The 26819-nt window shown below is 35.6% G+C and overlaps 3 protein-coding genes across 4 annotated transcripts; 2 read left to right on the forward strand and 1 right to left on the reverse strand.

The window, feature by feature from the left end:
* The first annotated feature begins 28 nt into the window (after positions 1 to 28).
* On the forward strand, positions 29 to 12340 carry LOC113499349. 2 transcript variants are annotated; one of them, XM_026879796.1, is made up of 4 exons: positions 29 to 289; positions 1291 to 2189; positions 4634 to 4864; positions 11038 to 12340. In XM_026879796.1, the coding sequence occupies exons 1-4, from the start codon at positions 274 to 276 to the stop codon at positions 11353 to 11355; spliced, it is 1464 nt and encodes a 487-aa protein (XP_026735597.1). In that variant the 5' UTR covers positions 29 to 273; the 3' UTR covers positions 11356 to 12340. The 2 variants fall into 2 exon arrangements, with proteins under 2 accessions (XP_026735597.1, XP_026735598.1); XM_026879797.1 differs by lacking the exon at positions 29 to 289 and adding an exon at positions 318 to 731.
* A 971-nt stretch (positions 12341 to 13311) lies between these two features.
* Positions 13312 to 20145, reverse strand: LOC113499354 (cysteine-rich hydrophobic domain-containing protein 2). Its single transcript, XM_026879801.1, has 3 exons — positions 19895 to 20145; positions 16293 to 16503; positions 13312 to 15254 (listed from the first exon to the last, which is right to left on the reverse strand). Exons 1-3 carry the CDS (start codon positions 20011 to 20013, stop codon positions 15087 to 15089), a joined length of 498 nt encoding a protein of 165 aa, XP_026735602.1. The 5' UTR covers positions 20014 to 20145; the 3' UTR covers positions 13312 to 15086.
* Positions 20146 to 22088: 1943 nt separating this feature from the next.
* On the forward strand, positions 22089 to 24051 carry LOC113499646 (larval cuticle protein A3A-like). The gene is made up of 3 exons (XM_026880184.1): positions 22089 to 22483; positions 22863 to 23106; positions 23358 to 24051. Exons 1-3 carry the CDS (start codon positions 22478 to 22480, stop codon positions 23555 to 23557), a joined length of 450 nt encoding a protein of 149 aa, XP_026735985.1. The 5' UTR covers positions 22089 to 22477; the 3' UTR covers positions 23558 to 24051.
* Positions 24052 to 26819: the final 2768 nt, after the last annotated feature.

The following is a 26819-nucleotide window of genomic DNA, read 5'->3' on the forward strand; positions in this document are numbered from 1 at the left end:
TGAAAATCTAATATATTCGTAATATTTTCTCTTTGTAGGGTCAAGCAAGAAATAAAATTGAACGGAAACGATTACAAATTAAATGTGCAGTGGTGAATAGTGGAGATAGTTTTTGATAGCTTAAAATGTTTTAGAGGTTTGACAAGCAAAATTAAATACGTTATTTGCCATGTATCTGTAATGTAAAATTTTGTTGTTGTTTCTAAATATACTGCGTCAAACCATTGTTTTGTTGCCCTATGACTGCACTGCAGCTGCTGTGGCCTGGCCGTTATGGATTTATTTAAGGGTATGTATGAACTGGAATGATTTCATATAAGTTGTTTTGGCTATACAGAGCCAAGTCGATTCTGTTGTACAAGGCGTAATATGTCAGTAATTAATCCTTCCACGCGATTACGTCGAACTTTATCAAGGCCGTGTTGTCCCGTACCTGGCACCGCGCGGCACTGAGTTCAGAGTTAGAACTACAGCGGAGTGGTGTGCATCAGTGTCCAGTGGGTGGATCTCGATATCATAACATTTTATCGCGTGTTGAATAGAGACTGATTACGCGGTACTACTGTCAAACAATTGCTACAGTTTGCGCTGAACGCAGTTTGTTGCGATCTTTGCCCTCCTCTTGCCGCGTTCGTGTTGTAAGCTACGATTCACATACGGTTTTTAACTCATTGATTCGATAGTGAATAAAGTGATGTTATTGACATTTAAGTGATAAAAGTTAGATTAAAGTGAGTTTCAAGAGTTCTTTTTAAAATTTTGCTTGGCATTCTGTATGTTAGTGGTTGAATAAAATTATGACTCATGCGTCATTTCTTATAACAGTTAAAAAACTAGTTTTCTGGGAAATGTTTTTTGCCTAAATAATAGTATTTATAAGTAAATGGAATAATCTTGATTGCAATTAATTATGTCTTCTTTTAAAATTTTAAGTGTTCCATTGAAGTAATACAATTATTATGCAGTAGGAATTAAAAAAACAAATTATATGAGTGCTTATATGAAAGTATTCATATTAGATTCTTGTTGAACAAAAAGATTTTGGGAATTCTTGACGTGTAATAAATTGTGATTCTGATTATAAATATAATAGCAGCATGCTAGTCATTCAAGGCTATTTGTTTTTATGAATGATGTATAAGTGTGTAACTTTATATATCTTAAGTTATATTCCAGTTCTCAAATGAATAAATTAAAAGTTGCATAGTCAAACAGCACATCAATAAAATATTTAAGCATCAAAAGTATGATAAAAAGCAGTTTTGAAATGACATTCTTGTTTGTTCTCAGACATGAAAGGCCCAACAAGACCAGCTCCGAGTGTGCCAGGCATGGGCGTAAACAGATACTCTCCTGTCACAAATTGGGACAATGATCCCTTTGGTGCAGATGTTTTCGAGCCATCTCCACATTTCACACAGAAAAAGAAACCTCCACCACGTCCGCCACCACCAAAGGTTAACAAGCAACCAGATGTCCCAGTGAAACCCTCACACTTCATAAGGAGACCGACAGTACTCTCCTCCCTCCTATCTCGTAATAAATCTAAAACTACAGTGAACCAGAACATTAATATTGTTCAGCATAGTGCAATGAATGAGATGGTAAGCTCTGAGACACTGAGTGATGCTCACAAAATGTTCCCAAAGTGTGAACCAAAGAATGTGCAGATGGGTGCCTTGATAGACCTGTCGTCTCCTCCAAGTTCGCCCACATTTACTACGAGGTCCAGCAGTGATGGCCTCAGTGTCGACAGCTTTGGCTCCGACGCCACTACCTCAACAAACCATCACAATGCTCACAATGGTGGCAACGCTTCACAAGCTGAGAGTGGCTTCGAGGATGATTTCGATCTGTTCCTGCATTCACGAAAACCTAATAAAGAGGATACAATGGACGACTTTACTAATATCGATCCATTTTCGCCTCAGCCAGTTAGTAATAAACCAGCTATAATGAAGAAACCTATTTTAAGTAAGGATTTATTTGAGGCGTCGAGTAACTTTACGAGTCATCTGACAGCTCCTAAGGGCCCGACGATAATTCGCGCGAAACCGGCGAGGCCGAAGCCACCGGACAACTCAGCTTTACTGAAGACCACGTTCGGAAACAGTTTCCCTGTGACAACCATGACCGTGAACACCACCACGCCTATTCAGAAAATCGCGAACGGCTTTGGTGATAGTTTCGTAAGTACTTTTTGATTTCACTTTTTATTTCGTAAACTGAAACTGATTGGTATGTTTTCTGATCAATTTTCTTTCTAAAACTTGTTTGATTATATTAGTGTGATGACTAAGACATTAATCATAACTTATCAAATAAGTTTCCGCAATCTACGGTATTATCAAAGTAACATCGCTCGTCTATCTAGTCGAGTCATCGATTATTGTTATATTGGCTTTATTAATTTCTCTGATTAGTGTCTACCACCAATTTGACGTCTTCTGAAATCAGTTTGATAACTGAGTCATTGGAGTCAAATACCGGACGCAGGTCTTACCGCGCGCGCACTGCAGGCTATTTGTGTTCATGACCGTACCATTAATTAAGGTGCTTAAATTTGCGCTATAATTACCTAACGTCCGTGAGCTCTTTGTTAAAACTGTTTTTATTAAACAATATAAAAACAAGTGCTGTAAACGATACGCAGGTAGCATTATCTAGCTATCGGGCTAATTTTGGATATCTATCTGCCCTCAAATATTTGTAAAGTCATTATAATTATCTTTGATTTTGATTACTCATTGCATTTTCGACGCCATTGGAAAGAAAGCACCTAATTGACATTGAAAATTGTAATTAAAAGCGTCATATCGTAAGGCCGTGTATAAATAATTGTTAATAGTTAATCACCTGTCGAATTTCACCTAAATGGCTGTGATCGGTTGTTAGTCCATTAGTTAACCAATCATTTTACAACAGTTTCTTAGTAAGCAGGATCTCACTACAACATGTTGGTAATATATTTAAACCTTTTTCATGACATAAGTGTAACTTTAATGTGCCTCAAAAAATATACTTAAATCAACAAATATGAAAAACTAAATTGTATGCACTTGAAGAGTTTAATACTTATACTAATTGAATTCTTATTGTATCATCTTTGTATTAGTTTCATTACAACTAATCTATGCGGATTAAGGATGTAAGCAGGTACCTATATCGATATTGATTTCGATTTACACAAAGGAATTTTATTTGTTTAATCTCCGATACTTTTTTTTCTAATAACAAATATTTCGCTTATGCGACCTTCCAATGTTTAAATTCCACATTATCAAGATTTTTAAATAGAGAACACACCTACCATTCCGGATAAAAAATTAACATAAAAAACACGTAATGTAAAAAATGTCTGACTCTCTATACGCCAACAATTCTGCATTTTCTATTTGCAGAATATGTCACCTCAGTTAGAGCCTACTGGGCATAAACCTCGCTGTTATGTAAAGCTTCATGTTTATGCATTTGATATTAATTATCACGGTTTATTCTCAGATATTTAGCATTCGATCGTTCGTTCGTGTTCGTGAAACCTGTTTATTACATGTTTATTAACAAATTTTGCCCGCACGTCACGCCTTTGAATATCAACTTTAAAAGACATTCAAGTCAAACATTCATGTCGGTAGCTTCCTAAAATATCATTCTATTATTGAGTAAGGAAGATAAAACACATCGCGTCATGTTATGATTACGAAATGAAACATTTAACTTTGAAGATCAGCAAAACAATTTACAAATAGCTAAAATAATCCATAAACAGCATCATTAGCAACTGGCTCACAGTGGACCACGCAAGTACATGTCGAAACAAGCCACGAAAATCAACCGTAAAACCATTGTCATAAAGGTGTTTTTAATGTCCAAATGTAGACCATAAGTGCGAGGTAGATTATAAACACGTCAGGTGTTTATTATTTTAAAGCATTTTAATGAAGAAGTACACCTGTGTTAACTTAAAATATTCTTCTTATAGTCTGTTACAACAAACGCAAGCGTTTTTGTGAATGCAAAATAGTTGTCAAAAATATTATACGTATTTTTCTACATACGATCACAAAACATTTACCCGGAAAGGTTAAAAGTAGAACACTGTACATAGTATGTTGTCGTATTAGTACAAAAGTAACAGCCCTAACCTTCAACTGTTTATGTAACACTCCATACGTAGTAGCGTTAAAATTAGTGTGAAGATATGCTCACACGCGATAATACCTTACAAAGCACAAAGGTATGTAGGTAAAATAGATATGATGTAGTGCTGAAATGTTTAGGACTTACTGTACTATTTTTATCCTCTATAAAGCGTAACTGCCTAGGTAAGGCGGAGAATGCAGGGCTTACTACGATGTTATTGCGATGTTGAAATACCTATCTAAAGGTGAAGATGGAATCGTTATACTTTTATACAGAAACATTATGTTCATTACATTATTCAAATATCAGTTTCTACTGCTGATAAAATTAAACATTACCAAATTACCTCAAATTTTGTTTATCTACAACTTAGGACCTGTACCTCCTATCTTTAAAATGAATAAATTTATATTCAAATAGATATTTCTGTCTATAGTGAATAATTATTTTATTAAAAGTATTGTATTCTTAACAAAAGTACTCTGTTTAGGAATCAAAGCCATTCGGTTGGGATGAAATAGAAAGTTCTCCGGAGCGGGAGTCCTCACCCCCTATGCCGACGATCCCGCCGCCGCCGCCCCCGGCCATCGCTGATGAGGAGGTCACCGGCGACTGGACCAGTGACTTCACGGACCAGTTCAGCAGTCAAGAGGAAGAGGAGCCTCACGCGATAGCCCTCTTTGATTACTTCACTGATCATCCTGATGATCTATGCTTTTCGGTAAGTAACTTATAATTATTATGAAACAGTTGACTGCTCTCTGTGGTGGTATAGGGTAAATGACGGAGGTAGAAAAGAGAACTGCAAGAGAAAGATGATGATGTATGACAGACTACTGGGGACCAATCACCATAATTTAAAATAAATTGCCACAGTTATGGAAGCGAGGTGATGCGATATCCACACAACTGCATCTTCCTTGCTTTATTATAGTGAAGCCAAACTAATCATTGTATATTTCATTGGAGTTAAATTAGATTTAAGTAAGAAATAAAAAGCCTGGTTATTGTTATAGTCATGAATACTCAAAACTTTATAAAATTCCGGAAGTCTGGCTTTATTTTGCCCAAAAGTAAAAAAAATCTGATCTGTCCGGGTATATGGTTTGAAGACCTTGCAAGTTGCAACCCTACTTTAGTAGGCGGTGTTAGGCCCACGACACGTCAAACAGTTTTAAATCTCTTGTTTCATGTTGTCTCCGTCACTGTATGGTGTTTGTAAATACGTTGCAATATATGTAATACATAAATTGTATCACTTACAACATACTAAATAATATTAATGTGAAACTCCGTATTGGTTACGCTTTCACGGCTAAACCACCGACCGAACTGTTTTCGGTGGAATTTCGTACGGTCTTATTTCAACCTCAGGAATGAATAAAGGAAAATTATTTTCACGATGATACTACCTTGATACTACTTTATTCCAAAATTATTTATTGTAAATTATTTGAAAGAAAAAGTAAAACCAGTTAAACAAAACCATTATATTATTATTTCTTATTGTAAAACTTGATGTGGTTAAAACAAAGCTATCGAATAATTCCAAACCTTCGGTGGTTGAATTACGACGTAAAATTTCACTTGATGACTTTGCGAAACAATTTGTGGATATTTTCTGATTTTGTTTTGTTTACCTCTCGTGGCTTGTGGCCAAAACATCTTCCTATTTATAGAACAGTTATGTAGGTGTAAGTATTCCGCACCTATTCCATTTTTAAACTTTATGGTACTCAATAATGATTTCAAATGATTCGAAACTGTTATTTCATATTCATATTCATATATTTATTTGCATTCCATAATGTTACAAAAGATGTTAATAAAAAGGCTTAAAGCTAGGTACAATGCAATTTCAAAAGTTAACTGTGACAATCTAATCTAGTCAGTAATATCTAGACAAAGTAATTGGTTGTCTATTTCGGACGGCCTTAAATAATAAAAACAAAACGTCTATATCACGGACACTCTCCTAGTTACCGATTTGCGGCGTAACGCAAAGATTCGCAATTTATTCTAGAATGTTTTTATACTGTTTACGTAAGGCAGTTACGAAAACAAGAAACTAACACACAATTACCTTTTTTTGCTATTTAGACATTAAATAATAAGTAAGTAGGCAACACGTTAACATTTAAGTTATTGTTGGGTTGCTAGGCAACGAGACATGCGAGGTAAATAATTAATCTGTTTTCAACGATTGCCCGACGCAATTCCTAATTTGAAAAGACAAGGAACAGAGACAAGGAAACACATACTGTTTTAATTTAGTTCCTGCAAGCAATCAATACACAATCATTTATAGACTAACGAGGTATATATCCATGGTCTGTATCATTATAAATGTCTTCATTTCAAAGAGAAATATGTGCAAGTGACGAGTTTTCTCCTCTTATAAACTGCTTAGGACTTAGTTTATTGTGAGTCTAGAGTAATTAAGTCGATATCTTGGGCGAGACGCGTTAAGGTTGCGCTCTACACGACCACCTGCCTTTGAATCTATTCAAGTTGGGTATTTATAGTTTTAACTCTGTACGAGATATCATTCAAATAAAAGATTAAAAAAAGAAGGTCTAGGTTATCACCAGAGATCAGAGCCACTTCATCAATAAAGAAATGGGAAAATCTTGAACGAGGATGGATTTGGAGAGAAAATTTTTGGCCGTTTTGAATTTAGGAAGGTGTTATTGACTTTAGCCGTCCGAAATCCACACTGAAAATTCAAAGACTAAATCACAAAAGAAAAGGAAAGTGTAATAAAACTCTTTAATACCCATATCGTCAACAATTAAAAGTAAATATATCACGTATTAACATTGAATAATTTCTCTGAATTACGCAAATGAAGATAACTAGTGCTTCGTTACATTGTTGCTACATCTACCTCAGAATGTAATGGGTTAATGATCTTATAAACATAGTTCCATTAATGTGTGTGGGCGTAAGGTTAGAAATATGCACGTCTATACAGTTATTTATCCGGTAATTAAACGAGATTCAAATGTGAAGACTTTCGTTTTAGAATTTACTCTTTAAAATTCGTAGTAATGATTTTATTTTTTGAGTTTTGTTTCTAACTGGACCTGATCAAGTTACATCTTCCCACTTCTTCAGGCGTTATTTTTCGCGTTCAAGTACTTATAGCATACTGGCTGTTGCCGGCGGACGCGCCCGGCTCCCGCTACAAATCGAAAATGATCCCACGGGAACATAAAATCGGAATAAAAAAAACAACAAACTTTAGCATTTATATTATTAGTAGAACGATACTCACAAATAAGGTAGCTTTCTGACGCATGAAAGCTATCTTGTTATTCAGTAGATCTTGAAATTAATCCCCTTTTTCCGGATGGGAAATCATCAAACCACCCTTCGGTTTGAGCAGAAGAAAGTGTCAGACTTTAACTGAGTAAACTGACTGTATCGGAGCCGCGGTACCCCTAGAACGTCATAATCTTTTTATTAAGAATTTATTTGTCAAGGCTGGCAATTGATAATTCCTAGTCTTAACAGTACTATGAGAATTTATTACTTATTACTTTATGTGCGCGGACAATATAAGGATTCTTTAGTGCGGAATCGTTTTTAAATTGATTGAACGTGACATAAAACAATTTAAAAGACGTTAGCATTAAAAAGTAGGTAGGCAACGTAGGTGACGAGTGTTAAATACTAAACACATGTTCAAACAGCAAGTGAATTGCTGATCATTTATTGGTTGTTTTTCCGCATCGCAGTATGCATTACAATTATAAATTGGTACAATAAGTGACGTAGGTTGCAGACACAGTGAAGCACGTGGTATCCTTTTGATGTTGCTAGTGATAATTTAAAACACTTTTAACCGACTTTATTTCACCAACTTTGAGTACTGAAAGGGTTTTATCACTTAGAGCTATTATTGAATTTCTTCTAATAATCTAAGGTAATATCCGGAGGCCTCTGGCCAGCTATCAGAAAAAGTACTAAATTACATCACTCTTCCGATTCATCTATAAATTTCACCAATCAATCATACAAATATTGTGGAATTCCAACAGTATATTTATTTACACAATTCAGATAGATTACCCATATCTTCAATCGGGTAATTCCATGTCTCACTGTAATTGCTAACGTTCCCGGAATGTTTTGTTTGGGGCGTTCGTCGTGTCTGTTTTCAGCAATCGCGATTGTTTATTATTTTTGTCTGACGTAGACTCGTGTTAGTAATTTTATTGATAAAATGTTTCGCATTGAGCGTCGACTTATCACCGGACGGGAACTTGTTATCATCGCCACTTCCCATATTCTGTGATCGTTGCAAAAGATTTAAATTATTGTTAAATGGACTATATGCTGCGCCGTAATAATATAAACCTTGAGATAAACCTGACCTGTTCTAATTTTGTAGCTATGCCTGCGTGGTGAGGAATGAAAGATCAATACTCGTTGCCTCGACCTCCAATTGCCTAGCAGGGTCGATGAAGATTCTTGACGTAATTGACAATTACTTAAAGAAAAAAGAAGCCCAGATTACACTATGAATAAGTAACGATATAGCCAGTTCAAAGTGTGTGCTTTCCTCAATTAGGTATCCAAGAATAATACGAATTGCTCCCATTAGGCGATTAAAAGTATAGAACAAAATAATCCATAAATTTTGTAAAAGTGGAATCGCATAACTCGCTAGTAACACTAGTAACACCCTTGTACTTAATCCGCAATAATACATATACAAAATTATACAAACTCTTTGTAGAAGGCTTTAACGAAGTGTTATTATCCGTTTACCTTCACGCACGGTTTGAAGAGTAACGAATTCACAAGTTTCCGCGACGTTTGCTACTTGAATCACCTACGTAAGCGTCGCGTGAAGCCTCATGCAGTATACAAAAATCCAATTAAAACCTATTTGCTGAATTAAATGGCAGTCGCGCTGAATGTGACGCAAGTTGCGAATATACTTTGATCTGAGCCTACATGCCCGTTTTTGTTACTTAACTTTTTTTATTCTTCGTTCAGTACAATCGGTTACTGGTGTAGACTGTGTAGAATACCTATGTTGATTCGTACAAAGGATTTACATTTAAAATTGATAGCCCTCAACACGATCAAATGTTAGTCCGTAAAGCAACCACATCTGTTCTACCCATCCTGTAGGTTCTCATAATTATGAGTCCTCAGTATATTCATAAGTTATTGACCCGATTCCAAACGTTATTTATATTTGACCTCTTTTGAACCTCGAGGAAAGTTTTCATACGGTTGGCATGGCGTTATATCTGAACATTTCTGTCGAGCTATTGAATTAAAAACTAAGCTATCATTATAAACACAGATTTAAGGATATTATTAAACTTGAATGGTTCAATAAATTGGATCGAAGTGGGTAATACGGTTAAATGAACCCAATGGTTGAATGAACATGAATAATGCAGGATACCCGTGGCACTCAATACGAAAAAACGATAACGCAAACGTTAACGTATAGAATCCGCTAAAATAAATTTAACAACGCATATTATTGCTGATAAAACTTATTAGCAAATGACATATATTATTAACACTTTTTTTATTTTGCGTCGCAGCAAATATTATGGTGGATAATAATACTTTGTACTTTTGTTTGTGTTGATAAGATATTAATTAGATAACTAATGTTTACAGACGTGTGACTCACATAGATTATGAAGATTTCATATTTGCATTCTCATGGTAATGTACTTTTGACACTTTGTCTAAAAATATAACTTCATTGAGAGCAGTAATCAAGTAAAAAGTTAGACGTAATAATGTAAACGACGTGGGGATGACGTAGTTTCTCTAACGAGTGCCTATTATTGTACTGTCTAGTTTTTGCAATGTCAACTATTCTATTCCACACAAAGAATTCTGACGTATATTGAAAAATAGTGCTAACCATATTACGCTCCTTGTGATGCACTTCCTCTATTATTCGATGTCACAGCATACAAATTAAACAGCCTTTGCCATTGAACATATCTCAAGTTATTTAAGACGTCACTATCTCTTGAACGCAAACATCGTTAGGTAACATTGATTTAATAGTTTGGAATCACCAAGCTGTGAGCAAGCGGAGAAAAGAGGCCTTTGCTCTGTATCAGACATGTTGTTGATATAAGTAAACAACACGAATACAAACAATGGATTTGTAATTACATTAACGTGTATCAATAGGCATGCGATATGCCAGGAACTCGATATGGCGATGGAATTTTTTGCGATTATTAAGTGCTGGGTATCGATAACTTGATACCATTAAAAGTGCATTAACCAGTGCAATGCAAAGTTCACAATTTGCAAGCGAATACACTAAACGACAACACGCAACGTTTCGTAATTGCAACCATTAGCGAATCAGAGCGGGTCATGAGTTCACTATAAATCTTGTAACAATCGCAAGCGGCAAAGAACTAAATAAGGGTCATGACGCTTCGTTCATTGCAGAAGGTCGGAATCCTTAACGTAATGTAGGTACTTAGTACTTAGATATCGCGTGCTCATAATTTTATTAGGTCACTAATTAAGCCTCATCAATTGAATTCACGTCCTCCGATTGACCATTCAGTAGTAATCACTACGCATCAGAGACTAGATATTAATAAAACTCGTATTTGGCACCAACGCTACGCACCAGTCTCGATTGATTAATTTTCATTCAATTTTGTGTTTACTATCAAACTGTCGGATAATGATTATGACGTATTTTGTTGACAAAATCTGTTTTCTTGTATTGTAAAAGCAGATATTTGTATAGTTACTGGCATAAGTCTTTGTTTCACAAATCAATTATGCTCTATCTATATGTTAAATAAAACATTGTATCGATCAAGACTGTAAAATCATGAGTGTTTTCTGAATTCTTAAGATTTGCTTATTTTGTTTCAGGCCAACTCGAGAATAAAATTGATAAGGCGAGTGGACCACGAATGGCTGTTTGGCAGCTTGAGGAGCGGCGCGGAGGGGTTGTTCCCTTCCAACTACGTGGAGATTAAGGTGCCGCTGGCGAACGAGAGCGCGCCGCCGCAGCCGCTGCTCGGCGTGGCCACGGCTCTGTACGACTTCGAGCCGGTGCAGGCCGGCGACCTGCGTTTCCTCACCGCCGACACTATACAAGTGCGATACAAAATAAACGAAGAGTGGTACTTCGGCGAGTGCAACGGCCTCAAAGGACAATTCCCCATTAACTATGTGCAGATGAGTTAAACAAGGAGTTCCACTTCCCACTAGTTCTTTCCTGTCTCGCACTCTCCCAGGCGGCTAGATAAATTGCGAGTTGGTACTGTGTGATACTGATTCACGAGACTGAGGTCTACCATATCGCGATCACTATTTTGTAAAATGTTATTTACCACTTCCTTCGTGTATGGTAGACAGATGATAGTCTTTTCGATGGAGATTTGTTTCCCTTGGTGCAATACAAGTTTCTGTAAAGGAAAACAATATCCGTCCTAACGATTTCGGATGAAATTATATAAACGTCCGATACATCAGAAATTAATGTGTTAGCCATGGATTTGTACAATTTATAATGTTTTATTTGCGTATTCGCACTAATGTTGCCATAATAACGTAAGTGCCCGCTAATAGCTGTATTACCATTTCGGGCTTATGAAATTAATATATTGAGTAGATAGCGTTCCAACGACTGAATGTAAATAATAAGAGCTTGTGTAAAATAACGTCCCTAAATTAGATACTGTAGATATTATTTGTAACGGTTGTGTAGTCTCTTTTCGATCTGATTCTTTTAATTAAATATTATTATGATAATTATTGTAATTCGAGACATTTACGATGGTATCCATATACTTAGTGACACAAAGTGTGGCTTACTACATGTTTTGTATATTTTACTAACGCTAGTCGGGTTTATGTTCAGCAATATGTTGTGTCTGTAAAATACAACGGTAAATCCTGTTCTTTTTTGTTAGCAACATTAAAATTTACAAACAGAGTATTAAACGTACCTAGTATGTGATACTGATGGCGCATGACAGCGTAAATTACAGTATAATTGTTTAGACGATTGTTTTAGGTGACAGTTTTGTACATTTATTAATTATTGTTCTGTTTGTGTCATAACTTTAAGTGTATTATTTGGAGGGACCATAATGTTAAGTGCCTTGAGTATTTACTTATGTGTATATGATGAGATAATTTATAACAAAATAAATCTAATTCCAATGTATACCTTGTTTTTTTTTAGATCGAATTCTTAATTTTATTTATCATATATGTATTGGAGGTACGATTATATTAATTTATATTCATCTAGTTCAGGGTTGGCTTGTTCATGTTTTATCTCTGCGTTTTATGACGCTTCATATATTTGAAAAGCAAATTTGTTGAGTAGTCTTTCAAGCTTCGCTGCCAAACTATCTACGAGGCTCGCGAGGTAATGAACTCGTAGCTTGAATGTTTGAACCGATTTCAATAAGCGAGTATCTCTCGTTATGGTTCTTAGGCATGTTTCATTAAAATCGGTTTAGCCATTTACAAGATAATGGCAGGCGAAAGTAGTGTTTACGATTAGAAACTAATGTTATTTTTGGTGGGGTTCTTCAAAGTTCAAACTTTTTTATTAATCGTGAATATGCACACCCTTAAAATATTGTTGTAGGCTTTATTACTTTTTGAACGATGTTACCAGTCATATGAGAATCCAAGAGAATGTTCCAAGATAAGAATCGACACAAAGAACTATGAATGGACGTTTTTATCAAAACAATTGAAGAATGGTGCGTGATAAGATTATGTGCAGGTGTTACTGTCGGTGTAACGCCGCGGTAATACCACTAATGGTACAAGTCTACTATTTTTAGATCACGTGACTGCCTTATCTATTGCCCTGTCTTTAGTGTTGCCATTCATTTGAATTGAATTCTTCTGAATATTGAATTTTGATGAGTAATTGAGACTAAACAGTTTGATTACTTTTAGGGATAAGTTCGTAGATGAATGACTATTGACACGTCCATACCTCTTCCCGGTGCTTCGACGGCCACTAAATCATCCGAATTTCAGTTTTTTTTTCCTTTGTAAGTATTAATGTCTCACAATCCTTTTGTGTGAATGTGATACCCAGTATAATAGCTTTTGGATAGTTGACGACCGCAAAAAGTTTGGGAAAAGACTAGGGGGGCTATTGAATCAACAATGAAAGTTTTATAATTCCATCACATATAGTGAAGTTTATTATTTGAACAAAAATAATTCTTAAAATATTTACAATTCCTTATAACAACTTACTGTCAACATACCCTGTTCGCTTTTCAACCGTTGCGTTCAAACAGTAAATAATAAGTAAAACGAGTAGGTGGCAAGATAACAATCCGAGCAAACTACGTTTCAATTAAAATCTTAAAATTACGGATTAGTTTAGTAGCGATGATAAGTCATACCGGCCCTTCGCGACGCTTCACAACATGTTGAAAAGAGAAAAGAGGGCGGATACACCTAACGTACATAACATTAGTTAAGCTAATCGTCTAATAACACAGTCCCAAATATTACCCTAGCATATACTTTAGAATCGGCTCCCCGCTATTACTGTCACTACGGCTTCAGATTCTAAACGATTCTACAGAAACTCGACATTCAGGTACACATACATAGCAACGTAAAAAAATGGTACAAACGGATCTGTCCGATGACAGAACAGTTGCGATGATTAGAATGAATTGGCGGAATAATGACCACTGACCTATATCAATAAAGTTAGTTCAATAAATGTGAATAAAAATAGCGCGAACACGAATGTGTCGCGTGCGTCAGTGGCGCCGCCGTCATTACAAACACAAGTGAACAGACAGGTCACTAACTCCGCTGTGGATGTTACCGCTTTACACGAGTAACTTACGATTTGTTCCACGTTATAAACCTATTCTATTTAATAAGGCAAAATGTTTTCACTCCTAACAAAAGGTAACGTTACTGAGAAATGTTATTTGGCTGTACAATAGTCTCTAACAGATAAGTTATCTAGCTTACGCTTAGTAGAAATAGGTCAGCCAGGAAATGATAAACACAACATTCAAGGCGTATAAATGATCTGCTACAAACTAAAAACTTTAACGCTAATTACATAACAAAAATATACATAAGCATGGTTTTGAGCATACAGTATTTGTTCGTAAACATCGATGGTCCGGTGAGTGGAGCCGAGCATCGCGTCATGTGCGGCCTCAGGCAGCAAGCAGCTACACGGACTGACACTAAACAGCAATCTACTCTTAGACAATTGTAAGTATACAAAGTGCGCGGATAACATAATCATTCAGATATCATACGTATCTGAAGTAATGTTGTGAGACCAAGTTTGGCCGAGTTCATATTGTAAGGTACAACTGTGAATATTCGATATCGACCAACAATAATGAAGGAGGTTCCATACTCATGGCCAGTACATAGCCTTCTCTACGCTAATCATTTCACTTATAAGATCAATAACATATTTAGCAGCTTCCAAAAGCTTATATATCCTTACAAACCTCACAAATATATACACATTGAGATAACATTTGCAGACTAAGCTTGCGATATTCATAATGCATCTACCTATACACAAAAAGCGTTTAACAGTAGCACTTATATGTCCGTGTTTTATGTACCGTATTCTTATATTTACATCGAACAGCACAGCGCGAGGAACGACACCGCTATTATGCTACTATGCCTCCAACACTTTAAATTCTAATGATACCGAAAAAGCGCTCGTACGTTTCGGTAATAAGGTGTAAATTCCTTAAAATAAATTGAATAATCAGTACCTACTTGCGCTGCTCCACAATATATAAATTCTAGCTTACACAGATTCATTGGCTTGGCCATGCAAATTAGTTGTTATCTTCGAGATGCAATGACGTAGAATATTATTTATGATTTACGTGTTATATTTACATATGTAGTAAGTCTATGTGGCCGAGGTGAGGGGCCTAGTCGGGCCTGTATATGGGTATTTTGGGGATGAACTCTATTAGAAGTACGTATTCCATCATGGAGGAGGAGTCGCAGTGCTGCTTGGTGAGGCGCCAGCGAAGCCCGAGCTTGTTGTACAGCCGGCTGTTCTCCCACTCCAGCAGCTTGTTCAGAGAGTGCTGCGTCTGGAAAACAAATACACAACTTTTTAGTTATATAATTACGACGATGAAAATATGTCTGACTAACTTTTTGGTTAAATTAATTTTATCGAACCTAATAGTTATTTTTTGTATATACTACTGTTTTAAATGTCGATCATGTATTATGAATTCTAAATCGATATCTAAGCGTACAATTAGTTGCACAGTTCATATATTTGCATGAATTATCTTAAGATATACATAACATTACATACATTGGAATAAAATACGCTTTATTAAAGTTTTGTTCTAAGTACGCACCACGAGTACTAATCAACAGCAGACGAAGTAAACAACATTATAATGACACAATAAATTAATTGCAATAATAATATCGTTATCCGCATTGTTTTGTTCGAGGTTTCTTACCAATTTTAGTTTTCCTGCTGGATTTATAAATAATTTAAGATGAAATATGGGCATTTCAAAATATTTAATTTTGGTTTTTGGCAGCAATCTATCAAAATTTTTGTTTTGCAACAAAGGCTGCCTTTTGTGATTTATAGGAGGAGACAAAAGATAAAAAATATTTGTGATTAACTACGGTGGTTTTAACGAGTCGAAATCCTGAATGGCCACTAGTCTTAAGGCAGGCGGATAACTCAATATGGATTTTAAGAATAATGACCTTCTCGAAGGGACAAACAAAAACAAACTCCCGATATTAATCCGCATTACAAATCGCAGAGTTGCAAAGATGTACTAATTATTGACTCTTACTTGAGAGTCGCATCCATATTCTCACCACCAATTTTATCATCAAACCAAGCTATACTAAGAACTCTCTTGTAATTTATATTCTAATTCAGTGCACTTTCATTTGAGTTCCCACTCAAATATTTTTGCAGACAATTCGGTAATTCTTTCACCACCCACAAGTTCTAAGCCCGAAATTGCATCTTTAACACAAAACAAACTACATTGAAATGGCTCAATCTACAGACACACAGACTGAAACGAAATTTATAACACCCCTCTTTATGCGTCGTTTGTTAAATAAGTTAACAAGTCAATACATACCCTTTTACTGAGACATATAACAGGCCAGAGAGAGCATCCTAGTGTGCAGCAGCAGCACACACAGCCGCAGAACAGCCACTTCACATTAACCGGCAGAGTCTTTTTCAGCACGCTGTTGATGCGGGCCACCGTCGCTTGGTACTCCTCGGGCGCTACCCGCGACTGCAGGCCCGAGGGGAACTCGCCGTTGAACTTGTTGCTAAGGCCAAACCTGGAATGTAAAGTCATAAATTGTATTTTTTTTTATTTGGAACCCGGGCACAATAAATTGTTATTCAGTTCAAAAAGGTGAGAAAAAGTAAATTAGTAGTGGATAGATAAGCAATCCATACTAAATCCTAGAAGATTGGTAGCCACTATCGTACCTCATATAGTAATAACGGTCGAAGGAAAGGCTTTTTGGAATGTGTTGGGTAAATTCGTCTTGCTTGCGGGGATAGCTGAACGATTAAGGTCCACGCCAAACTTATTGTGCAAAACGTATCGAGGGTTTCAATGTACTGTAGGACAGTATATATGTGATCCCGAATGCTTGTCCCGAGTCCTGCTGTCTTTGTCCATGTGACTTGAATGTCTGGGAAATCCTCGTGACACAATGATTAAATCCTTAGTAGTCATGTTAAAATAAAAATTTTATATGTCTTTGTAGATAGGTATATGTGGAGGATATTTAAACGTTTTTAGAATTACGCATTGTTGCAATTCCTATCATGATGATTCAAGTATTTGCCTTATTTTATTGCGGCTATAATAGTGTTTTATCGTATTACTGTGTCATAAAGCAAAGTATCACAATTAACTACATAAAATAATTGTATTTAATCTCCATATTACTAATGTCCTTGATCAGCAACTTCAAGAGAAAGAGTGGAATAATCGACTTTTTTGATGCCTAAAAAGGTAGAACTTATGATAAAGAATCTGAATCTTGGTATGAACTTATAAAAAACTCCCATCAGTAAAACTTTCACCCACACTACTTTTAAACGGCTCTTACCAAAAATAATAACGTTAATACACAATACATTTAGAATTCACTCCATCTGGTCAGGAGCTATAATGCCCTTTAGACTGCTCTTTTTGCCTCCTATACCTTTTTTTAACTACCAAAACAAAAAGAATATACAGGATTTCGACAATACCTAACGCTAAGGCCCATCAGGAAATTTAATTAAACTCCATTACAGAAAAACCATTAGTGACTTTTCGACGCGTTGACAATTATAAGGGTAAACAAAAAGGTACCTTTAGAATGTCTGACGTCACCTTTAAAGCCATCAACCATTATAGGTTGAGCAATCGTTTGGAGATGTTGGCAAATCCAAGTGTGAATTAGTTCCGCTAGTTGTGACGTATAATAGGGTCAGTTGATACGGTAAAGTAAATGACGATCGCATCAGCTGACGCAGTAATTAACGGTAATGATGCGTGCACACAACTGTTACCAGATAGCTAGTAAATATCACTTTGTAACTTCAAATACTAAGTTTATAGGGGTTCTATTGTTGAATATATTAAATTCAGACTTAAAAAATTACAGCTTAAAAGTCTAAGCAAGGGGTATCATGTTGCCCAGATAACTGGGTTGAGAAGGCAGAAAGGCAGTCGCTCCTTGTAAAACACTGAATACTTAGATGAATCCGGTTAGCTAGGCTGATGATGATGATAACTTAAAAATTTACACCATGTTCAAACCTTCCCTATGTTGGATGAGGTCAGTTATAAGACATCTAAAGGCTGGTATTATTTACAAATCTAAAACCATTTGACCATTGGTTAGTTATCATACATATAAAATGTATTCTAGCCTCTTGTTTTAGTTTTTAACTAGTCACTAAGGCTCACTAATCCTGAGGCTTAGTGTGCAGCAATAGTGTTTCATACTCAAAACTTTAATACAAAATCTAGTAGAAAAATATTTTCCTACACTATTTGAATTAATCCACAAATAATCTACAGAAAACATCTACTTTAGATTACTTATCAGACAGGGATTTTTAGGATTGTGTTGAAATGACTAGCCAGCCCATTATAAAAAACTTGCTTAAATTACTATGGATTTAGACTCCCTATAGTAAAATAGAATATAGGAAATTAAATTTCAAGTAATTTTATAACTATGTTTTACATTATTTCTAATAACTATGTGAGCTTAAACTTGTGACACGTGGAGTTTCACGAACAAGGTCATATGCATGGACCCCCATACCCTTGACTTACCCAAATATATCTTACTAAACAGAAAGTTTTTCTCTCAGTTAGAAGTAAGGATATTTTTATGACTAGAAAATTTAACAAAAGGCGAATTGTAACGGTTGTCTAAGCATATTTCCCTACACACATTGACTTGTGTATTACCTTTTATACTAATTAGTATAAAATATGCAGAATACCCACAAACACAAGCCAAATAATTATGCTATATCAATTATAAATAATATTATATTCATTATATCTTATCAACTGCACTTTAAACCTTTGGAACTGTACCTACCTCCTATTAAAAAACTATGAAATGAAATACAAAATAATAGCACAGAAGTCACAATATATATCAGAAATTACATTTCCTTGAGTAAATTTTATTTCCATGTATTCAAAAATGCTACAATTATGTCAATATTTTAATCATGAGCATAGATGCCAGTAACAAACACAAAAACTTTGGCACACAAACACTGTTTATAAATTTTATACTCTTAATTTTGATTTTTTTTTACAATATTTGTGTGCTGGGAATTCCAATTGTGCCACTTAATGTAAAATAATTTATATGATAGCAACCTGTTGTATACAGCATGCTAATAAGTGTAATATTTAAGTAGCGAACATACTTTGAAATATAAGGCGGGCATAAATAATGTATAAACATGAAGACACTATTTATTTTTGTTATCAGGAAGTTTCACAGTGTGAATTTACCTTTACACTAACAAATACAATCACAAACAATGTTGACTGAGTACATACTTAAATAAGTAATGGTTTTCTTTATCTGTGCTTGTGAGTCCTTTGTCTGGATGAATGACTGAGTCACAAGGGTCTAATACCAGAAATAAAATTACAATTCTGTTGGGAACAATTCTAATAAAAACATGTTTTAAGTGTCTAACTATTTAACTAACAACTTTAATTTAATTATCTATATCTAATAAGCAGCTTGGTTGTTAATGTAAAATAAGTACATTATTTATTAGGTCTTGATAAATAGGAAAATTAATCATAATTTATGTGTAATAAAATGGGTTCAGGTTATTTTCATAATTTAATTCTAGTTTACACCAATTTATTTAAAAATATTTTTGAAATATTGAAATTGGTTAAACATTATTGAATTTGTTTAAACTAAGAAGCATGACTTTGCCTTTAAACTTTATAATAGGTTTTATAAAAAGATCTTATGTAAAAAATACAACTAGTGAGTGGACAAAAATGAGTATAAAGAATTAGTATTTCAATGCCACTAGTCGAATGACAAAGAGTCGAAAATAACTTCGTAACGAGCGATATTCGGGGCCATAACTCTCTCGAGACTACTTTCGAAATATTGTGGAGTCCTAACAGCTGATGTTATTAAACAGATAATATAAATGAAAGCTTACACTGTCATGTTTCCAGCTCCTCGAACCACGATCGGATCTGGCACTAGCGTCACATGTGTCTCCTCTATATTCTCCTCGATTTCCGTCTCATCAGGATATATTGCATCAAAGTCTGCCATTGTACTTAACACTAACTAAAAAATCAATTCCCTATATTATAAACACATAACAAAGCACAGTGTTTATTGGATTTTACACATTCATGAAAAAGGAATACAGAAAGTCAAAAGTGACGTTTCGTTTCATAAACATATATGCATAATGTTGCCATAACAGTTTTTGAAAGTGTTCCGATCTAAGCACGATTTTAAACAAAATTATTCGGTCTTAATACCAGAAATTGGCTGCAAAAGGATAGATTTGTTTCGTTTAGAACTTAAACGATAAATTTTAATGGAAGGGGATTGATTTTGGTATTTAATTTTGAAAATGTTTACTAAATTGAATTTTGTGAGGCAGCAACATTACTGGTATGTTCAAGACGCAGATGGCATAGTCTCAATATTTTACGCAAGGTGGCGTTGTGGTGAAATAGACAAAGCAATACTGATAGCATAGCACAACAAAAGGCGCAGGTAGGGACCAAAGGGTAGAGTTGATAGGTCGTAGGTCATTACGAGAGACCCAGATTTAATTTTAATTAATGGGCGTATATGAGTTGAATGTTACATTACCAGGTGAGATGAGGTGAATGAGATTAACAGTAAATGATGATAAGTAATTCTGCCTACCTACCTGCTTAATGTTTGCGATCTAGCATGTACATTTTAGTTATGTATATTCCATGAAAAAACTCACTTTTTAAATACGAAGGGTTAAAAATGCAAAGTCTGGCTTCTAATACAACATAGGTCGGGGTACTACTTGGGTAAAAAGATAGACAGGAATACAAAAAGAGAAATTTAGTTATTATTAACGAATACGTCTTCTTATAGGGTAGTTAAGAATCTTTTTTTTTGTTTAGTTAAGCGGAGGATAACACTTGTTACATCCACCCGCGTCCTCGGGGGAGTAATCGGGTAGTGTCAGACTCTTACTAATCAAACCCAAACTGCCGTGCCGACTGTGGGCTTCCACCGCGGCGGTCATTGATGATTCAGTTGGATCTCTTTTACACATTTCGCTTGTGCTTTGAGTGGGATTGACATTGATTGAGTCTCTCGCTCGGCCTCTTTGCCTCATACTGGGACCGCATCCATGGTATCGAATGTGGCCCTTTGTCTGGGGTAATACTTTCTGACGACAGAACTCACGCCCATCGCCTAGGACCCTAGTTTGTGCGAGAGAGAGCGCTTTTTCACGGCTCTACGCAGCCCCATTCGACATGTCCTTCACTACCCTAATCAAGAGATCAACCCTATCTTTAGTACCGAGTATATACGTCTCGATTATTTCTAAATTCTTGAATTATTTTCATGGTCATAACGTTGACTGGGTAAGTAGTAGTAAATACTGGGACATGACTGATGAAATCTTGTTCATAATTTCATAAAAGATACATTAGTTCAGAATAATTGCAAGGCATAGATCGATTGTCCGTACATGGCACGACCATTATGAATTATCTCAAGTCACTTGTGTGACCACTATCACACATGTATGCAGGCTGATAACGTGCAGCTGTGACCCAAAAAGTAACGTGTTGTGCGTTGTTATACCGCCTCCTTACTGCATTATATACGTCGAACTTACGAAGCTTGGTACAATAAAGGAGAAGGCATCTAATAAATATACCTACCTTTTTAGAATAGCATTATTTTTACTGAATTGCTGATAAAAGCTTAGGTAAAATTAAGTACATATATATAGATTGATATAAAGTATAATTGATATAAATTTACATTTTTAAAACTATGTCAATATAAAATAAAAAATATACATTATTTACAAAGAATCAAAAAAGTCATCTTCATCCCTGCCAATGTCGGGAAACGTGCCCAGAAGGCTGGCTGCATTGTCACGTTGTATGGAAATGCTAATTCTTTGGGCAAAATATAAACCAGCCTTCTGATCATGGGTAGAGTCGACCAAACGCTTTGCGAGAACTCGTGCACCTGGTCCCCATGTCCCGAACGTTTCGAACCCAAACGGCTGAAAAATATAATTACCAACAAGGTTATTATATATAGTACCTGTCCTATCGTCAACCAATATCTTTCAGTATGTTTAGTGTATAAATTGCTGAAAGTTTAAGTGCAGTCCATGGTTGGAAAGGAATGACAGAAAAAATGTCCCGCTGAAAACAGTATACACTGCTAAGATATACGCTTATTTATTTGGGTTTTCAATATAGGTACTTTAATTATTCAGTGAGAATATTCATTTAGCTATAGAAAAGTCTATGAAGCTTTTACGCGTAATTTTACGGTATATTTTTAGACATCCAAGGCAGTTTATTAGTTTCAAATAATAGTTATTAATCGGACCGGTTCGGTAAAGGGTATAGGGTCGACCGTGACAGATCAAACGTTTTTCTAGGCGGGTGCATTAAGCAGTTCAAATGCGCATGCGTATAAAAGCTGCGTGTGCGCACCCCTCAGCGTCACATTGAGTCAGAGCGCCCACCGAAGGTACTCAAGCAACATGAAGGTATGGTACCTACATCAAATATTATAGTTGTCTTTTCAAATATTTAGATATTAAGTTATTATTATAGTTCAGTATCTAGATACCTGAGAAGTTAAGCTTTTTAAGGAGCTTTTTCTTTTTGATTCCTTTCCAATGCTGAAAATGGTAGCCCTGGTGAAAAGGGAACATGTAAAAGTATCTGAAGCAATTATTTAACTCATATAATTATGATATCTCATTCTGCGCCTATGGTTCTGACTTAAATAGAGGGCTACATTAGACAAGGCTATATTTTTTTGGAAGAATAATTTGATCCTGAAAATTTAGTATAGATTAAAGAATAGATCTAAATATTACTTGCTCTTAGTTTTCATTCATAATAAAATCTACGTGTTTACAGGTCATAATCGTAGCTGCTATCCTGGCGATGTGCGGGGGAGCGATTGCAGGTCTGCTTCCAGTGGCTGCGCCATACGGTTACCCCCGTCCCCTGGGTTACGCTGCTCCGGCGGTCGCTGTGGCGAGACCAGCGTACGCTGCTCCCTTAGCCGTAGGCCACGCCGTCGCTAAGGTCGCCCCAGTCGATGAGTACGATCCCAACCCTCAGTACTCCTATGCTTATGACATTCAGGATGCTCTTACCGGTAAGTAAAGCACTTTAAATATTTTTTTTTCTGTAAATAAAATGGTAAGGTAAATATTTAGTTAAAAAAATTGCATTCAATTTCGTTGCGTAATAAATGTATAATAATTTTACATCACAAGCCTAACAAAGCACCATTTCAACAGCTAATGCAAAACAAAAAACTGTGTCACAAATCATCATGTTTCTTGCTAACTAATGTACAGCACAATGTCTTATAAATAATTGACTAAATAATACACAATTCCACAGGCGACTCAAAGAACCAGCAAGAAACTCGTTCTGGAGACGTCGTCCAGGGTTCATACTCCTTGGTAGAGCCCGACGGCACCCGTCGTACCGTTGAGTACACCGCTGACCCCCACAACGGCTTCAACGCCGTCGTGCACAGAGAGCCGGCCGGAGCTGCCGTCGTCAAGGCAGTAGCTCCCGCTCACGCCTACTACCACTAGTCCCAACAAACCTTCGCTTGCTTAGTACGATCCAGTTTAATCTGCTTTTCCAAACATCTTATAATGTGACTGTTGTCCCTGTTTATCCTTAAAGATCATGAAGGTAGTGCAACCGTATGCGACCTATTTTGTTGACATGAACCATGTTATATTATTCGGTAGTCAAATCAAAGCTTCTTTGCCTGTCTATATGTTTCGCTAATACTAAGTGTTCGCAATAGAGGTAATTCATTAAGTTTCGATGTGAGCTGTATTTTGTCTGTTAGGCGAGGTTTATGTTGCACATTGTAACATACTCATGTCTTTCATACTAAACGGTTGTACTAATTATGTAGGGCAACAGGATCTACGAAGCAATAACTGGTCTAGATCTGTCTAAGCGAGCATGAGCTCGTCATAGTGACCTGAACCGTAAACGTTAATGTTTATTTATGCTTATGTAGTGTATTGTTAATTGAAGTGTTAAAGCTGAGGTAATAAATAAGAGGAATCTACACCTTGTTTAATTTTACGAATTATTTTTGTTCAATTGCCAGCTTTTGCCCCAAGGCCCATCCGATACAAACCGAAAATGAACCCACGGGAACATAAAATCGGAATAAAACTATATTTTGTGTTAATCCAGGTTATAACCTATCTGTTTGCCAAATTTCATCTAAATCCGTTTAGCAGTTTTTGAAAGAGGAATAAACATCCATACCTACATCTATACACACAAACTATCAGGTTTATAATATAAGTAGGATTTTGTCAATAATGAGGGTAATAATATGACTCTATAGCTGCATTTATTGTAAGTGAACCACTTACGATTGTTAAATAATGACATACGTGAATGTGTGTCAGCCGCGCCCGACTATTATACTCGTATGCGCGGGCGCAACGCGTTGTAACATACAGAACTTGACGTTAGCCTGACACTCAGCTGTTTCTCAATCTAGTTCGAAACCCAACTTGAATTAGCTTTGACCTGGCACCATGTTGGTCTAGTTCTAGTAAATGTCAATCTTAAAACTAGTCTATCAGTTACCAAGGCAAGCAAATGGCCTTTCTTTTCTAAAAATAATTTCACCTTCGCAGTAAATGTTAATTTTAATAGATTTAAAGATTGCCACATTTGGCTTACACCTTTCTACAATTAAACATTAATTATTACGAGAAGTTAATTTGGTTAGATGCGGATACTTACATACTCATTTATGTTTTATAGAGAGGCAAAATAACAAAAGAATAATTATCTGCTTACCAAATAAAACTTGCTTCTTCTTACGCCATAAAAGGATTCTGCGCGTTGATGTTTTTTGTATGGAATCAAATAAGTTTGCGATAGGCCTTAGTAACTATTTTTTATCGATTTCGTTTTCCTTATGCAATAAAATTTTATGTTTTATGATAATTTACTTTAGTAAGGTAATTAAGTAGAGCTGCCTGAAAGTCACACGATAGACATATGTACATACGTAGCTACAGATTGTACACAGCACCCAAACACCGGCCCTTCACTATTTCCCAGTGCATAAGGATTGCTAGAAAGTGAAATACAATCAGTGTTACAGTAAGTGCAAAATATCCGAGAGCCTACCACCTTAATTGTAGTAAGCCCGTAAGTAAGCGATACACCGCTCTACTCGTGTAGATCGCCGCCTCTCCCACACCTACGATAACATCGTTTACAAACTAAACAATCATCATCTGTGTCATCGTTCGTATATTATTTTCACTTTCTATCCTTTTTTCCCAACTACATATGTTAGGATCGGTAGCCAACCTCTATAGTTTCTTTCAAATACCTAACGGCTCTACAATGTATTAAAAGCTTACAAATAAAATATATATAAAATTTTGACGACTTCCGTGGTCGAGTGGCGTACGCACCGATTTCAAGGTGTCGCTAGCTCTGAGGTCCCGGGTTCGATCCCCGGTCGGGTCAATGTAAAAATTCACATTTCTACATTGTCTCGAGTCTGGGTGTTTGTGGTACCTTCGTTGTATCTGAATTCCATAACACAAGTGCTTTAGCAACTTACTTTGGGTTTAGAACAATGTATGTGATGTTGTCCGCATTTATTTAAAATCCACAAAAATAGGAGAAATGAAAAACATACTTTATACTAAGTAAGTAAGCATTAGGCATCTAATGAAACTCTATGCCGAATATATAAGGAACATATATCAATCTGGCCTTCAAAACCCATGTTAGTTAGTAATTCAGTATCCTTTGGTTTGACTGGTTGTCAGAATAACAATCTACGTATTATATTAATTAAAAAAAACTTCCAGGTGCGTGCCCTTGCCGCTCGAGTGGGTTGCGCCATATCCTTACGTTATGATCTCGTAATTAAATAAATTAAACAAAGATGAAACAAACTTCTTATCCAATCGAGGGTTATTACTTTTAAAAATATTTTATTTTACACTAGTTTATATATTAAAAGGGAAAGTGCCTTAAGCGTGTTTTCAATTAAGTAGAAGTCACTTCTAAAATGTTATCTATGCATAGTACCTATACATATACATAATCTTTGATTACTTCTTATACATAGGAGCTCACGTAGTATATAATAAAAAAACAACAGAATTAACAGAAACCTATACGAAATAGACGTTAAGACATAGAGAAGTACATGTTACATCAAAGGTAGAGATGTAGAGACTTAATCAAGTTTAAATTTCCTTGTTTTCATAGTCATCTATTACAAAATACTGTTGAAGTAAGTGTTATTTGGCTTTGACGTTTTCATCAAAACTAGAGTCTAGAACGTGTTCCTTTTAAGGAGATACTTAGCGCTATTTTATATCTTGATTACTTAAAACTTTAATCATAATTACTATAAAAACTTGTGTCACTTGACCAGCACTCGGTACGCACTATGCAGGTTCTAGTGATCTAATACTTTGTTACAGGATATTAACTTCCCTCACAAATCGACTTCCATAACTCCAAGTGAGAAAACATTTATTAGTTTTAAATGAATGTTGTAATGTATTACTGAAAAAGAAATAACATGACAGCTGGAGCATTGACCTCGAGACACTTATGATTATTCCGAGCATAAAGATCAAATTTGTACAATGATTTGACACACAAAAATAAAGAGGACATTTTTATTAAAAATGTTTACAAACAAGACTAAGGTGAAAACAGAAACAAGACAAGAATAAGGTTCCAATGCTGCAATGGAGCAATTGCCATTTGTGATGAGATCATATGAGTAGAGTGAATATCTGGTTTTATACTTTAGGATCCTGACTTGTATTATAC

Source organism: Trichoplusia ni, chromosome 12, assembly GCF_003590095.1.
Source record: "Trichoplusia ni isolate ovarian cell line Hi5 chromosome 12, tn1, whole genome shotgun sequence".
Classification (NCBI taxonomy): domain Eukaryota; kingdom Metazoa; phylum Arthropoda; class Insecta; order Lepidoptera; family Noctuidae; genus Trichoplusia; species Trichoplusia ni.